The sequence below is a fragment of the Salmo salar genome, chromosome 12 (assembly GCF_965601325.2).
Source record: "Salmo salar chromosome 12, fSalSal1, whole genome shotgun sequence".
NCBI classification, from domain to species: Eukaryota; Metazoa; Chordata; class Actinopteri; order Salmoniformes; family Salmonidae; genus Salmo; species Salmo salar.
Genome location: NC_138302.1, coordinates 85,851,404 through 85,868,151, shown reverse-complemented (window position 1 = coordinate 85,868,151; position 16,748 = coordinate 85,851,404). Strand labels below are relative to the sequence as shown.

The following is a 16,748-nucleotide window of genomic DNA, read 5'->3' as shown; positions in this document are numbered from 1 at the left end:
ACGGACCGATGTGTCACTAACTGCGTGAGTGGAGCAGAGGCGGAGGGGGTACGACGGTGGCAGTCTGTTTCTGGAAGGGCACTGCCACCCCTTATCGAAATAAACAGGGCCACCCGGCGCCCCACTATCTAACCCGAATTGGCATTGCAGTTTGTATGGCTGCATGGCACCGGAGCGGGTACCAAGACCCATGCCAGGTCTGGCACACTGGATCCGTAGCCATTGTCAGCTCAGGTGCTGGAAAGGGCAGCCTTTGACTTAGCGTGGCGACGCCACCGAGGATGCCGAGAATGGCATGTCACTTACCATCAGTGGCTCCATTGGCTGAAGCTTCCCTCTATGTTTTAGGAAGCGTAAACATTTGATTTGTTTGTTTGTGTGTCCATCTGCCCACCCAATAGGAAAAATAATAGTTTGGCTTTTCCTAAGAAAGAATGTGACAAAGGTCATGGTGAAAAAAAGCCTTAATTGAACCCGGGGCATGAAACATTTAAAATTCCCTCTACTCCTTTGTTTTATGTCAAACTCTTTTGTGAAACAGCTATAGAGCATTTCTGTGGACTTTGTGTCTAATTCGACATTGGAGATGGATGCCTTTATGTGGTTCTGTGCACATGGGACTGGGCTCATTGTCACACTGCTAAAGCATTCAAATGAAATTCCTGGAACAATTAAGACTGACAAGATCTCTTTGCCCCCATAAGAGGAAATCATGTTTCTTTGCAGTGACTACAAAAAGCCTCCATGTCACTAATTTTGTCCCCAGCACAATAGGCGTAATAATTGTTCATTAATAAAACTTCCACTGGCATAGTCTGCGGTTAGCTCACCCCATCGTATTGGGGCAGTCCCTCATGATTATTCAATGAGTGGCTGCTTAATATGCATGAGGGGGTGTATATGGGCTGAGGGGAGGCGCTGGCTCAGAGTGAGTGAGGGAGGGAGTGAGTTAGTGAGAGACAGACTGAGAGTAGAGCGTGCTTACTCCTACTCAGACACACTCAGGACACGCGTGCATGACTGGCTGCACAGCCTTCATGTAAATCCTTTCAGCTAAACCTATTTCCTGGGTGAGTTTGCGAGACGGAGCAGCCTGGTCAGCAGCTCCATGTGAGCCAGCAGCCCAGAGAGAGAGAGAACTTGCCTGGCTGACTGGAGAGCAAGACTGTATGGTGAGATTCCTCCACCATGGGATGCAGCCTCTGTACCCTGCAGAAGCCTGAGGAGCAATACAAACTACTCTATGAAGTCTGCCAGGTAATGTAACCAAGCCACTTCTGCCCTCTTCTGAACGGCTGAACTTTCAGGGCTGTTGAATCACTGCTGATGTCAACTCAAAGTGTAGAGGTTCTACAGATGTTTCGTTGTCTACTGCGATGTTAATGTATTGAATATGGTGATTCAAAGTCATACTTTTGCATTACGTCTTGAAAGTACTGATTTATTCACTATCTGGGATTCTTTTTCAGTTTGATGTGGTTGTAGAGGTTGTAGATGTGTTTCCTTTGTTTTGGCTTTGTGTTGTAGTTTGGTGTTTTTTCTTTGCATTGGCTTCTCTGTTGGTTTGATGCCAGTGTGGCTAGGGCAGATTGAGTGACAGGGTTGGAGTATAGTAAGGTGTAGTAGAGTGCTGTTGTGGCTGCCTGGCTGGCAAGCTGGCAAGCTGGATCCCCTCTGGTGTTGCAGTCATGTGAACTCTGGGCGCGAGGTCACGGAGCGGTGGTGAGGAGGTCTTGATAGAGGAGGACTCAGGGAGAGCTGACAGCTCTCTGAATGTGTCTGTTAGTCTGTGCTGATCATAACCCACCTCATTGTCAACTGACTCCCAACTCAGCCACTTCTGACTTTAACCCCTAGTTCACTTCCGTTTAAAATTTGTTTAACACTAAAGTGCTGCAGATGTTTCACTATGATAATAGACAAGAAGTGTTGTATAGGCATTTGATTAATGTAAGCAATTGTTTGTTGTTTTGAACAAAGTTAATTTATCAATGAGGAATGAATCATCCCTTGTCCCTATGTTTAGATACACTGAGTATTCAAAACATTAAGAACACCTTCTCTTTCCATTACATAGACTGACCAGGTGAAAGCTTTGATCCCTTATTGATGTCACGTGTTAAATCCACTTCAATCAGTGTAGATGTAGGGTAAGGGAGGAGACGGGTTCAAGAAGGATTTTTAAGCCTTGAGACAATTGAGACATGGATTGTGTATGTGTGCCATTCAGAGGGTGAATGGGGAAGACAAACGATTGAAGTGCCTTTGAACAGGGTATGGGTAGTAGGTGCCAGGCGCACAGGTTTGTGTCAAGAACTGCAACGCTGCTGGGTTTTTCATGCTCAACAGTTTACTGTGTGTCAAGAATGGTCCACCACCCAAAGGACATCCAGCCAACTTGACACAACTGTGGGAAGTATTGGAGTCAACATGGTTCAGCATCCCTGTGGAACGCTTTTGACACCTTGTAGAGTCCATGCCCTGACAAACTGAGGCTGTTCTGAGGGGAAAAAAGCACCCTTGATTTGTTATAGCCTTCAGAAAATACATGTATTACTAGCCATCAAGCACACATTCCTGTTTTTTTATGAAAGGTAGTTACTTCTGTTCCAGTATACTGTAATACCAACGTTGAAGAAGATCACTTGGACATTGTACAGCCTGGGACTTGTGCTCTGGTCACCAAGACCATGATTAAAGGGAAATGGTAGAGTGGGGTACCAGGAATTAAAGGGAATGGTAGAGTGGGGTACCAGGAATAAAAGGGAATGGTAGAGTAGGGAACCATATGGCTCTTCAAGGTCCAGTCAGTCTACATCCCCTCTGTCCTCAGATGAACCTAATAGGAACAAGCTTGTATGTTAGCTGCTGCTGCTGCTATGCATAATAAAAGTAGTAATTCTGTCTGGCAGGGAGAACACAGCTTCATTTATAAAATGTAGATAGAGTCAGCAATGAGGGACTATCTACATTTTCTTTTTTTTATCTTATGATGGGAAAGATGCACTGTGTAGTTTCCTTTGTGGCCAGAAGGGGGTTATTCAGATCAAACACATGACCATTCCCTCTAGTGTACACATACTTCTTCATTATCTTCTTCACTATACAATACGATTATTACACTCGTAGAAAAAAGGGTTCCAAAAGGATTCTTCTGTCCCCATCGGAGAACCATTTTGGTTCCAGGTAGATCCCTTTTTATTTCCAGGTAGAACTCTTTTGGGTTCCATGTAGAACCCTATGTGTAAAGGGTTCCACATGAAACTCAAAACCGTTTTTTCTATGGGGACAGCCAAGAACCCTTTTAGGTTCTAGATAGCACCTTTTTTTTTTTCTAAGAGTGGATATTCATCTTAAAGCAGGTATGCACTACCAATGTGTTAATAAGAACACAACTACAGATTTTGTCAGCAGACAAGGCTTTAGCTCCAAGTGTCTCACTCTGACAGACTGGGTTTTAGTTTTATGAGCAGAACCCCAGTAATGTGTTCTAGCTTTGGGTTTTTGTCTCTGTTCTTCCTTGAAGAGCACCAGCTGAGTGTTGTCAGCATATTACATACCCATTTAGTGAGCAGGGTGCTGCTGTGTGGCAGGCTGCATGGTGGCTATTTAAGTGAAGTTAATGAGCAAGCTCTGTGTGGATTTCCCTTATTGTTCCCTAAGAAGCTGTTCTGTTCCCATTAGTGAGAGATGACAGCCCTGGCCCTGTCTCAGTATTGTGTCTGCAAATCGCCCTGCTTTGATCATTGCAGGTCTGGTTCAAAATGACTAAAAGGTTTTGCCCTGACTGGGGGACTCTGGTAAGGAAGGGGTATGTTTGTGTGATGGTAAATGGATTCTGAGTTTGGGTAAATCAAACAGCTGATGTCATGGGGACCAGACAACCCCATCTTCTTCTCCATTTCATGTTTTTACCCACCAACCCCCTACAAAAAAACATGACAGCAAGGAGATGGTACTAGAGGGAGGCAGCGAGTTCCTTTGTTCCTCTCCATCTCCAGCCACAGCCAGGCTGTCATTCTCCCTGTCAATTACTGTTGATTGGCTGGCTGTTAGCTGGCTGTTAGCTGGCTGTTAGCTGGCTGTTAGCTGGCTGTTAGCTGGCTGTTAGCTGGCTGTTAGCTGGCTGTTAGCTGGCTGTTAGCTGGCTGTTAGCTGGCGGAGTCCTACTGTTTGTCTTATGGCTCCCTCCTTCCCTCTGTCTTGCCCATTACTCCTATCTGGAGGGAGACCACCTGACCAGACTGAGCCGGGCAGAACAGACAAAGCCGCTCGGCTGCTCCGTGTTTCACATCAAACCCTATTCATCAGTGGGAGCTAACCTCAGACTAGCCCATCAGCAACCTCCCTCCCTTCTTTCCTCCCCGATCACACAGAGAATGCTTACATGCCTTTCAACTTGATACATCTTTTTGTATTGATGCACCTTGACTTGAATGATAAACAAAATAAATAAAGAAGGATGTTGTCAGCCTTGGTTTCCCCGGGCCACTCTGTTGGATAAAAGATTAAGCATCATCTCAATGTGACATTATCAGTAAAGAAAAATATTAGCAATTCGATTAACCTTCGTTGCACTGTAAAACCGTCTGGCTTTTTGCGTAAGTGGCAGCAGGACAGTGGCTTATAAACCATGGGATTGTTGTGTTGTGCAGATTAATTTTGGTCACTCACTCACTGTCCTGAGGAGTGTGCCTCCGGCCGGGGTTGAGGTGAGGTCACTTCCTGTTAGAACAGGACCTGTACTGTGACAGGGAGGGTGGTCTCAGGCTTCCAATGATCTGCCAACGTGTCTTTAAAATAATACATTATCAGAACATGATGTTTATTTTTACGGTGGTTATTTTATTGTCCTACTCCTGTGTCAGTTGGATGTGGGTAAACATTGTCTTTTCACTGCCAGCATATATCTTCACATGGCTTCGGTCTCTCCATTATCCCAATCCGTGGATCAGATCTCGGGGCCTTTCCGTGTGTGAGTGCATGCATGCGTGCATCTGTCCGTCTGCATGCATGCCCAAGTTCACGTAGGCATGTGCCAGACAGTGCCATGTGGCCACCTTATGGGAGAGTTCAAAAGGGTCTGTGTGTGTGTGTGTGTGCGTGTGTGTTTGCCCTCACGTCTGTTAAATGGGGCTGGAGCTGTGGTTGTAGACAGAAGATCAGGGTGGTCTGTGTTGTCTGTGTCAGGGAGACCTAGGATGGGATACATTGGGGATCAGGCAGCAGGCCTGTTTCATCTACTGATAATACACACAGATCCTCTAGATCAGGGTACCTGGCACACTGCCCACACCACGCTACACACACACACACACACACACACACACACACACACACACACACACAGCTCCCTGGGGGTTTATTGATCCACAACACTCCCTGCTACTCTCTCTATTTCTCACTGTTTACACACACCTACTGCTCTCAGACAGGGACAGCATCGCTGTCCTTCTAGTCAGTTATGGATACGAATCTGCGGTCTAGTGGGTGTATCATCTCTACTAAGAGTGACATTTTAACAAAGTTGGTTTAGAAATCGCTGTTGAATCATTTTCTTTGCCTCTTCAGTTGACTCTTTTGAAATTGAGCGCAATAAGCTAAATGCTACAAAAAAGGCTTAACAGATCATGTTTGAGTCATGTCTTTTAAACCATCTACTTAACAAAAAATGACATTGATTTCAATGAAGAAACCCTTTGAAAAGCCTCTGTTTAGGAAAGAGTATTAGTAAGCAGCATGAAAGGCAGCCTGAAGGCAGAAGAAGTACAGATAATTAGAGCTTTGAACAGGGCAGGCTAGGTATGGGAGGGAGGGAGTGTCTCAGTCCCCCCTCTATGTAAACTTGACCCCTAGAACAGCCTGAACCCCATGCTCAATCCTCACAGCTGGAAAGGTAAGTGCCATGCAGAGATGCAAGCTCTGCTGCTTTTGTCAGGGCAGTGAAGGTAGGGAGCTGGAAACTGTCTGACAGTCCTGTCTGACCGACGGCTCCTAATCTCTCCACAAGTGGCCTGTAATGGTCCTGGCGCCTGTCTGTGTTTTGTAGAAGACCCAGGGCTTAATGAGAGCTCCACCACAAGCCCCCCATTCAAGCTCCGATATCAACGTTTTCACTGCTGCTTGACTGTGTCGTCTTTACAGCTCATTATAGAGTTTGTGAGTAAAGAAAGAGATTGGCACAAACTGATTCCATGCATTTGTGATCTGAGACAACTGTGAGATACTATTGGACCCCTTGTTGGCAATATTTTTCACTTCAAAATTTTCTGATATTCATCAAAAGTATATGAAAATTGGCCTTGTTCCAAAAACGCTTAAGCATGTCTTCCTTCAGCCGGACAGAAGAGAATGAGATGAAATATTTGTCCAACATGGCTCTGACCCCCACTGTCAGGACCCCTGTCATTAAAGCAGCATGACATCTGGAGCTCCAGGATGGCTCTCCCACTCTTCCTCCCCCTCTCCTCCTCTCCTGGTAATGAGGCTTGACAGAGGCAGAGTGGGGAGACAAAGCAGGCTATGCTGATGGGATGGCTGGAGGAGCCCACTACACTGTGTTTAATAACAGGCAGGTTCACCCTGGTGTGCCTCCACATCTGTTCAACACTGTAGCAGGTGGCAAGCAGCCACAGGGGAGCGCTCCTCCTCGCACCAGCCCATGTCCCCCGTTCCTCCGTCAAGCCTGAGGATGGCACTGAGGAGCACAGACACCATATGTAGATATAACAGCACAGACACCACAAACACACTCTGAAACAAGTTATGAGAGAGAATTGATTGCCAATCACTATAACACTGCGAAGAAGAAGAATGTACCCAAGAAGAAGAATGTACCCATAGTGTCAGACATGGAAAACAACTGATAGACAGTATGATAGCAGTTTGAACTCAGTATGGCGTACTGTACAGTAGCTGGTTGGTCATGTTTTCCTGCTTTCTGAGTGGTTATTGTGAAGCATTATTCTTCATTTACTCTCTGGAATGACATGAGGTGGTCTCTGGCTGCACTCTACCAGGCCGATAGAAATACAACACTGGAGGTTATAACAATGACATGAAGATTATTACATTTGCCACAAAGGTCCGGCAGTATCCTGAAATAGAAAGACATCATTTGTACCCATATTGGGTCACAGATTACCGTGTGGGAAGACAGACAGACAGACACAGGTGGGACGGTTCCTTTTATGAGGACATAATATTTCCTCAACTGCGTGATTCTGTATGTGGACAGAAACACCCAGAGAGATTAACAATATAAGCCACCTTTCTGCTCAGCTGTTACATTTATATTGTCTTGTTCAAAACAATCACCCATTGTAGGCCTATAAACTATTCAGAATCATTGTAATGCATTTGGTAGCTTCACCTCTTGCTATCAAGTAAATGTGCTTGTGTACTTCTGTTTGCATTCGTTTCTCAAAACAAAACCCATTCCTGCACTGTGGATGGTAACTGTTCATTTACAGTTACACATCTTTCATTGGAGCCTTATGTACCTACCCAGAGACTGGTAATGTAGTTGGAAGTGATATGACATGATTAAGAGAACCATTCAAGGCCTACCCTGTGAATACCCCAATGTGTCCCCTGTGTCTGTCTGTAATACACTGTCATGAATAAACCATCTCAACAGACAGAGAGAGGGGTTTAAGCACTTATTAAAGCACCCCAAGATGCGGGGGCCATTTTGCTAGAGGGTCATTATTCCTCATTATGTGTCTGAGCTGCTATTCACCAGGAGCCCCTCACTGACAGGGCTACCGCACACAGGGCTATCGCAGACAACCTTGAGGCAACGACTGAGGACAGGAACAAGTACAACAAGTCCCGTTAGGACCTTTGCAGAGTCATCAAAAGGACCATATAGGAATAAAGTGTGGTGATATTACACAGGCTCCGACGGCCATGGCTGTGGCAGGGACTACAGTCCATTACAGACCCTTGATCTGCCCAACCATACCTCTCTACCAGACGAATAACACCCACCGAACCAGAGGACTGGGTGATCACTGGCAAGGCCGCGGGAGCGGACGGTATTTCAGGGTGCGTTCTCAGAGCACGTGCAGATCAGCTGGCAGGCATATTCACGGTCATTTTCAACATCTCCTTGTCCCAGTCTGTATTCACCATATGTTGTAAGATGACTACCATCATTCCTGTTTCCAATAACTCGAAGGCTTCATGCTACAATGATTACCGCCCTGTAGCACTCACATCTGTAATCATGAAGTGCTTTGAAAGGCTGGTTAAGGCACACATCAACTCCATCGTTCCAGACACCCTAGACTCACTTCAATTTGCATACAACCCCAACACATCTATAGACGACGCAATCTCAATTGCACTCCACACTGCCCTCACCCACCTAGATAAGAGGAATACCTATGTGAGAATGCTGTTCATTGACTACAGCTCAGTGTTCAACACCGTTGTCCCCTCAACCCGTCACCAAGCTTAGGACCCTAGTACTGAACACCTCCGTTTGCAACTAGATCCTGGACTTCCTCCACAATGCTGACCCTCAACACGGGGGCCCCACAGGGGTGTGTGCTTAGTCCCCTCCTGTAATGCCTGTTCACCCACGACTGCGTGGCCACGCACGACTCCAACACCATCAACTTTGCTGATAACTTTGATGATATCATTGCCGGTGATCAGGCCTAAGAAAGCCTACAGGGAGGAGGTCAGTGACCTGGCAGTGTGGTGCCGGGAAAACAACCTCTCCCTCAACGTCAGTAAAAGCAAGGAGCTGATCGTGGATTACAAGAAACAGGGTGGCGAGAACACCCCCATCCACATCAACTGCGTTGCAGTGGAGCGGATAGAGACCTTAAAGTTCCTCAGTGTTCAAATCACTAAGGACTTTAAATGGTCCACACGCACAGTCGTGAAGAAGGCTCGACAGCGCCTCTTCCCCCTCAGGAAGTTGAAAAACTTTGGCATGGGCCCCTCAGATCCTCAAAGTTCTACAGCTTCACTATTGAGAGCATCTTAACTGGCTGTATCACTGCTTGCTATGGCAACAGCACTGCTCTCGATCGCATGGCGCTACAGAGGGTGGTGAAGACAACCCAGTACATTACTAGGGTCAAGCTCCCTGGACCTCTATATCAGGCGGTGTGAAAGGAAGGCCCGGAAAATCATTAGACTCCAGCCAACCAAACCATAGACTGTTCTCTCTGCTTCAGCATGGCAAGTGGTACAGGTGCATCAAGTCTGACACCACCAGGCTCCTGAACAGTTTCTATCCCCAAGCTATTAGACTGCTAAATGCTAACAAAATGGCTACACGGACTATCTGAGTTGACCCTTGTATTTATTTAAAAAATGTCACTGTCTCTATGCACACTCACAGAACTCTACACACCCACGCACACTGACACTCCAACACACACATAAAATGAATGCACACACACTCGCATACAATCATCATATTTGCTGCTGCTACTCTCAAAAGTATGTGGACACCCCTTCAAATTAGTGAATTTAGATATTTCAGCCACACCTGTTGTTGACAGGTGTATAACATCGAGCACATAGCCATGCAATCTCCATAGACAAACATTGGCAGTAGAATGGCCTTACTATAGAGCTCAGTGACTTTCAACGTGGCACCGTCATAGGATGCCACCTTTCCAACAAGTCAGTTCTTCAAGTTTCTGCCCTGCTAGAGCTGCCCCGGTCAACTGTAAGTGCTGTTATTGTTTAGTGGAAACATCTAGGAACAACAACAGCTCAGCCACGAAGTGTTAGGCCACACAAGCCCACAGAACGGGACCACTGAAGCGAGTAGCGTGTAAACATCGTCTGTCCACGGTTGCAACACTCCGTATCGAGTTCCAAACTGCCTCTGGAAGCAATGTCGGCACAAGAACTGTTAATCGGAAGCTTAATGAAATGGGTTTTCATGGCCGAGCAGCCACACAGAAGCCTAAGATCACCATGCGCAATGCCAAGCATCGGCTGGAGTGGTGTAAATCTCGCCACCATTGGACTCTGGAGCAGTAGAAACTCATTCTCTGGAGTGATGAATCACGCTTCACTATCTGGCAGTCTGATGGACGAGTCTGGGTTTGTCGGATGCCAGGTGAACGCTACCTACCCCAATGCATAGTGCGAACTGTAAAGTTTGGTGGAGGAGGAATAATGGTCTGGGGTTGTTTTTCATATTTCGGGCTAGGCCCCTTAGTTCCAGTGATGGGAAATCTTAATGCTACAGCATACAATGACAATCTAGACGATTCTGTGCTTCCGACTTTGTGGTAACAGTTTGAGGAAGGCCCTTTCCTGTTTCAGCATGACAATACCCCCCTGCACAAAACAAGGTCCATACAGAAATGGTTTGTCGAGATCGGTGTGGAAGAACTTGACTGGCCTGCACAGTGCCCTGACCTCAAGCCCATTGAACACCTTTGGGAGCAATTGGCTTGCCGACTGCAAGCCTGGCCTAATCGCCTAACATCAGTGGCCGACCTCGCTAATGTTCTTGTGGCCGACTGGAAGAAAGTCATTGCAGCAATGTACCAACATCTAGTGGAAAGCCTTCTCAGAAGAGTGGAGGCTGTTATAGCAGCAAAGGGGGGGACCAACGCCATATTGATACCCATGATTTTGGAATGAGATGTTCGGCGAGCAGATGTCCACATACTTTTGGTCATGTAGTGTATATCCTGATGCCTAGTCACCTTACCCTTAAACATATCTATCTCTATAACTCCAGTATCCCTGCACATTGTAAGTATGGTATTGGAACTGACCCTCGTGTTCTTATTTTCATTTCTTGTGTGTTTTTGTTCTACCTTTTACTGTGGGGGCCACCTGGTACCCAGAGCTTTAATTCCCTGTGTGGAGATGAGGATGCCCCAGGTGGCTCCTGTAGCCCTGCTGCAATCCCTGCAGGATACGGCTTGATGCCATTAGTCACTGTCATTTAAACAGACAAGTCTATTTTGATTGGGTGTGTTTGTAGTTTGTGTCCTGGCTTTCTGAGATGATTGAGAGAGGAAGGCATGGGTTACACACACAGCAGCTGTTTCTCTGAGTTTACTACTATATCATCTGAGATGAAGCCGTCCTGGGTAAATGATGGTAGAGCTAACAGGAGATGCTGCCTGCTGGAGTAAAATATGATCAGCTGTCAGTCCTCACAGGGGGTGTGTGGAGAAATGAGCCTGTGTGTGTGTGTGTGTGCTGCTGCTGCTGCTGCTGGGCTGCAGCTCAGGGACTTGGGACTGGTGACTGTGGGCCAGCAGAGGGAGATAGTGAAGGGTGACAGAGCCCTGGGTCTCAGCCCCACTGCCGGTGATTACTACCCCACTGGGTCAATCCCTCACTCCCCTTTTGTCTCCATCTCCTGCCTTCACTGTGCAGCAACAGATAGAGGCAGACAGAGTCGGAGACTTCTGTAGTATACTGCCAGCAGACACACTCCACTCCCATCCTCATGTTATCCATGAGGATAACACACAGACTCGACCTCACGGCCAGATGTTCTATCCTGACCAGTGTAAACCAATGTCACACATCACAGCCTGGTTCAGAGCAATTCTCAGTCATCTCAGTTAAAACCGTTGTTCAAATTGTAAGTAAAAGGTGCTTGTTCCATCAGTGTGGGAAACTAGGAAAGCCCTTCTTGATTAGCACCTTACGTTGAGCTCATTAAGAGGAAGGCAGCAAAATGCCTAAAGGAAGTGATTCTGGGTATTATTGATCTATTGTGGATAACAGAATGTCCCATGCTATATCAGATTAGGAGAAAGTAATCAGTACTGTCTTTTTCAGCCTGCCATGCTTATTAGCGGAATTAGTTTCTCGCTATTTGTTCTGTAATCCTCTGTAAGCCTGCCTGCTACAGTAAATAAAGACTGCTGTGTTTTTAACTCGCAGAAATTGAAAGACTTTCCCCACAGTCAGTCAAAAGAATAAAACCCACACAAACCACACACACTCAGAATGAGACCATTAACAAGCTCACCAAGCCGTACTGCTTTTTTGTTGAACATTTTTAAACGTGAAATAAAAGAAGGGATTAACTGTAGTTGGGAACTGAATTGAGAAAACACTTCCACTGCCACTCAAGCAGCTATAGGCCCCCTGAAACTAAGCCGTCAAGCCTCCCTCCACTCTCTCTATCACGTCAGCCCTTCCTCTCTCTGTTAAAATAAATTCAGACTTTGAAGAATTTTCTTAAGAGGTGTATTGAACCATAAAGAGAGACTTTAGAGAGAGAAGTGAGCACCACTCATGGTCTCTTCTGAACAAGTGTCTATATAAACAGAGGTTCCCAGGGCTCTCCTGCCTACCCACTGTTGAAAGGCAACTTCTTTACCTGGCCGTTTCCACTCCATTCACCTCACTGACTGCATCGCCTAAAGGAAAAGAAACAGTCGTTTTTAATTATGGACTCTTCTTTAATTAAGAAAGATTAGTTGGAGCATGAACAACTATATAAGAGACAAGTCTAACATGTTGCATTGTATGCCTTAGCTCAAATCTGTAGTTTTCGTAAAGCCTTTCCAATATAATATTTTCATCAATAATACTCAGAAAGTTCTACACCTCCACTTGGTGCTGTTGATGTTTCTTCCACATGACTTGAGTTCTCTTAAGGCAGCCCACAGCTACAGTATTGGGCTAGAATGAAAGTTACTTTTCTCACAAATTGACAGATATGCCTATTTGGCAGCAGGTCAGCAATCAGGGAGAGGCTGATATACATACACACACACACATACTACACACTACACACACACCTGCTGCCTTCATGCTAAAGTCTCAATCTGGATTTATTTGCATTCCATGGTTGTTTGGGGGTGAGTAAGTTTAAGGGAGGGTGGCTGGGCTGTTAATTTGTGTTCCTCATTACCTCTAGGATGAGACACAGACAGACATCTCTATCACATGGCTGAGGTCCAACATTCAGCTCATTTTATGGCCAATGATAAAATTCAGAACATTTAGTCTGCTGTATCATGCCATCTCGGACTCCTTTCAAATGGTATATTATTATGCGGCTTTCGAAAGGAGACAATCCCCTCTAGAGTCTGAACCAGTGATGTCGAAATGGAAGAAAACAGGGTGTGAATAACAAAGGAATGACCCTTAGTGGCTGGACAGTCAGAAATACACATGGCATATGATTCAGACCTCATTGGTATTCTTTGAACAGGGAGCAGAGCTGAGCTCACTGCCCTCTTGTCATTACATTGGATTTGCGAGACCCTTCACTGAGGGAGGGCTGTATGAAAGGTTTACACAGTCATTCTACATGTCACTCTTTGCTGCTTTCTGTCAACAGAACACAGATTCTAGTGCTTGGCATAATGCTAATGTAACCTTTGCAGGTGAAAACATTTTTGAAGTAGGTGGATTTTTTTATTTTTTCTTACTGATAAAAAGTAATTAACTGCTGTTCATTACAGTTTAAAGAGTACTCCCAGATTCATTTCCAACAACCAAATGTGAATGCTTTGACCCTTTGAAGATAAAGGGTTAAAATGTACGTGATTTCGCTAGAACGGCGCTATAGCGAGCTGTGCATAATATTTGGAAGTGCTGTGGGTCTTTTATTAGTGCACTGCACTAGGCCGTGCCATGTCAGTGGTGAGGGTGGTAGTGAATGGAGGCCGTGGGACGCGGAATGCTCCAGCTCTCCTGGAGGGTCCTGGCTTTGTCTCCGGGTCACTGCCTTCAAGGACAACTGGGATCACAGGGCAAACAGGCCTGTCTGAGAAAGGGACGGCCACACAGACAAGACTCTGCTAACCCAGAGAAATGAACAGAGAGAGACAGAGGAAGTGGTGACAGCGGAACTTTGTTTTTACTTTTTTGTTTATAGCCTATGTGTGTTTGCACAAACGTCTCCAAAGCCTCTCAGCACTCGTTCTCACATTATTTTTTTATTATTTCAATTTCGTAATGATTCGGCACATCTCTTCTCATTCCATTTTCTCTCAATTATTCAATGCAAATTGTAAATGGAAGTTATTACTTTTGGCCAAATTGTGATGTTGGAGAAGTGGAAATTGAACTCATTTGAGATGATACAATTATCCTCGAGGCTGGGATTAGCGTTAATCCTCTCTGGTTATTAGTGAGCACATAACCTCTTCAAAGTTGAAGTGCACAATGTCCCTTCCTCCTCCTTACACACACACACACACACACACACACTCACAGCTCAGTGCTCTGTGGTGATGTCTTAGCATGGAGCACATTCTAAAATACAAGTATTACCACAGAGCACTTGGCAATTTATCATAGAAAGTTGGCAAATTCTCCCAAATACTTGGAACTGGTGGCTATTATAATAGGTATTAGATACAAGCACAACCAGACTGGAATCAGAATCCAGGATGGCACACATGCCATAATTAAGTCACAGGGACAGAGTTGACATTGCTGCTGTCCCTGTTCTACAGCATCCCAGTTAAGCTTAAACTTCTGCTGTGAATTAGAATGAGACAAATATGGCAAGAGGAAACAGTAACAGTATCAACCAATTCCACGCTTTTCAGAAAATGAATCCAGAGAAAGAGAGAGAGAACATGTCTAATGAGCTCCAGAGGTATACACCTGGACATCAGTCTTCTCAGTGAGCCCACAGTGGGCTATCTTGGCCCTGGCCTGTGTTTGTGGAGAGCAGCCAGGGGGAGAGGAGAGCGTGGCCAGCCTCTGAAATGAGAAGAGCCCCCGGGCTCAGATCGTATCAAAGCTCTCACACGTCCAGGAATCACAAGCAAAAAAAAAAAATTGAGAGTGGAACTGGCGAAGGGAGGCAGGCTGCTGACCCAGGGTGCCGTGCAGCACTGCTAGCAGGAGGACAGCCCATCTCGTGTGGTGCTGTCTTCTCTTCCTGACATCTTAATGAAGTTCACTCCTGTTTTGTTGTTTTGGCTGTTGAAATGAAATGTTATTTGTCACATGCACATGGTTAGCAGATGTTAATGTGAGTGTAGCGAAATGCTTGTGCTTCTAGTTCCGACAATGCAGTAATATCCAACGAGTAATCTAACCTAACAATTTCACAACAATTACCTTATATACACAAGTGTAAAGGAATGAATAAGAATATGTTCATAAAAAATATATGAATGAGTGATGGTATAGAACGGCATAGGCAAGATGCAGTGGATGGTATAGAGTACAGCATATACATATGAGATGATTAATGTAGAGTATGTAAACATTATATGAAGTGGCATTGTTTAAAGTGGCTAGTGATACATTTATTACATCAGTTTTTCCATTATTAAAGTGGCTGGAGTTGAGTCAGTATGTTGGCAGCAACCACTCAATGTTAGTGATGGCTGTTTAACAGTCTGATGGCCTTGAGATAGAAGCTGTTTTTCAGTCTCTCGGTCCCTGCTTTGATGCACCTGTACTGACCTCGCCTTCTGGATGATAGCGGGGTGAACAGGCAGTGGCTCGGGTGGTTGTTGTCCTTGATGATCTTTTTGGCCTTCCTGTGACATCGGGTGGTGTAGGTGTCCTGGAGGGCAGGTAGTTTGCCCCCGGTGATGCGTTGTGCAGACCGCACCACCCTCTGGAGAGCCTTACAGTTATGGCCGGAGCAGTTGCCGTACCAGGCGGTGATATAGCCCGACAGGATGCTCTCGATTGTGCATCTGTAAAAGTTGGAGTGTTTTTGGTGACAAGCCGAATTTCTTCAGCCTCCTGAGGCTGCGCCTTTTTCACAACGCTGTCTGTGTGGTTGGACCATTTCAGTTTGTCCGTGATGTGTACACTGAGGAACTTAAAACTTTCTACCATCTCCACTACTGTCCCGTCGATGTGGATAGGGGGGTGCTCCCTCTGCTGTTTCCTGAAGTCCACGATCATCTCCTTTGTTTTGTTGACGTTGAGTGTGAGGTTATTTTCCTGATGCCACACTCCGAGGGCCCCACCTCCTCCCTGTAGTCCTTCTCGTCATTGTTGGTAATCAAGCCTACCACTGTAGTGTCGTCTGCAAACTTGATGATTGAGTTGGAAGCGTGCATGGCCACGCAGTCGTGGGTGAACAGGGAGTACAGGAGAGGGCTGAGAATGCACCCTTGTGGGGACCCAGTGTTGAGGATCAGCGGGGTGGAGATGTTGTTACCTACCCTCACCACCTGGGAGCGGCCTGTCAGGAAGTCCAGGACCCAGTTGCACAGGGCGGGGTCGAGACCCAGGGTCTCGAGTTTGACGACTAGTTTGGAGGGTACTATGGTGTTAAATGCTGAGCTGTAGTCGATGAACAGCATTCTCACATAGGTATTCCTCTTGTCCAGATGGGTTAGGGCAGTGTGACTGCGTCGTCTGTGGACCTATTAGGGTGGTAAGCAAATTGGAGTGGGTCTAGGGTGTCAGGTAGGGTGGAGGTGATATGGTCCTTGACTAGTCTCTCAAAGCACTTCATGATGATGGAAGTGAGTGCTACGGGGCGGTAGTCATTTAGCTCAGTTACCTTAGCTTTTTTGGAAACAGGAACAATGGTGGCCCTCTTGAAGCATGTGGGGACAGCAGACTGGGATAGGGATTGATTGAATATGTCCGTAACACACCAGCCAGCTGGTCTGCGCATGCTCTGAGGATGCGGCTGGGGATGCCGTCTGGGCCTGCAGCCTTGCGAGGGTTGACACGTTTAAATGTTTTGCTCACGTCGGCTGCAGGGAAGGAGAGCCCGAAGGTTTTGGTAGCGGGCCGTGTCAGTGGCACTGTATGGTCCTCAAAGCGAGCAAAAAAGTTGTTTAGTCTGTCTG

General features: G+C 46.1%; 1 protein-coding gene across 2 annotated transcripts in view; it reads left to right on the top strand.

The window, feature by feature from the left end:
- Window positions 1-16,748, top strand: part of LOC106565923 (E3 ubiquitin-protein ligase PDZRN3-B) — a 152,547-nt gene that overhangs the window by 114,261 nt on the left and 21,538 nt on the right. The window contains exon 1 of one of the 2 annotated variants that reach the window (XM_045691837.2): window positions 922-1,257. The exons of the other annotated variant lie outside the window; for it this stretch is intronic. Within the exon in view, the coding sequence (XP_045547793.1) occupies window positions 1,189-1,257 (69 nt within the window). The 5' untranslated portion in view covers window positions 922-1,188. Of the gene's footprint in view, window positions 1-921; window positions 1,258-16,748 lie in introns of those variants that run through there. 2 annotated transcript variants of the gene reach the window in all.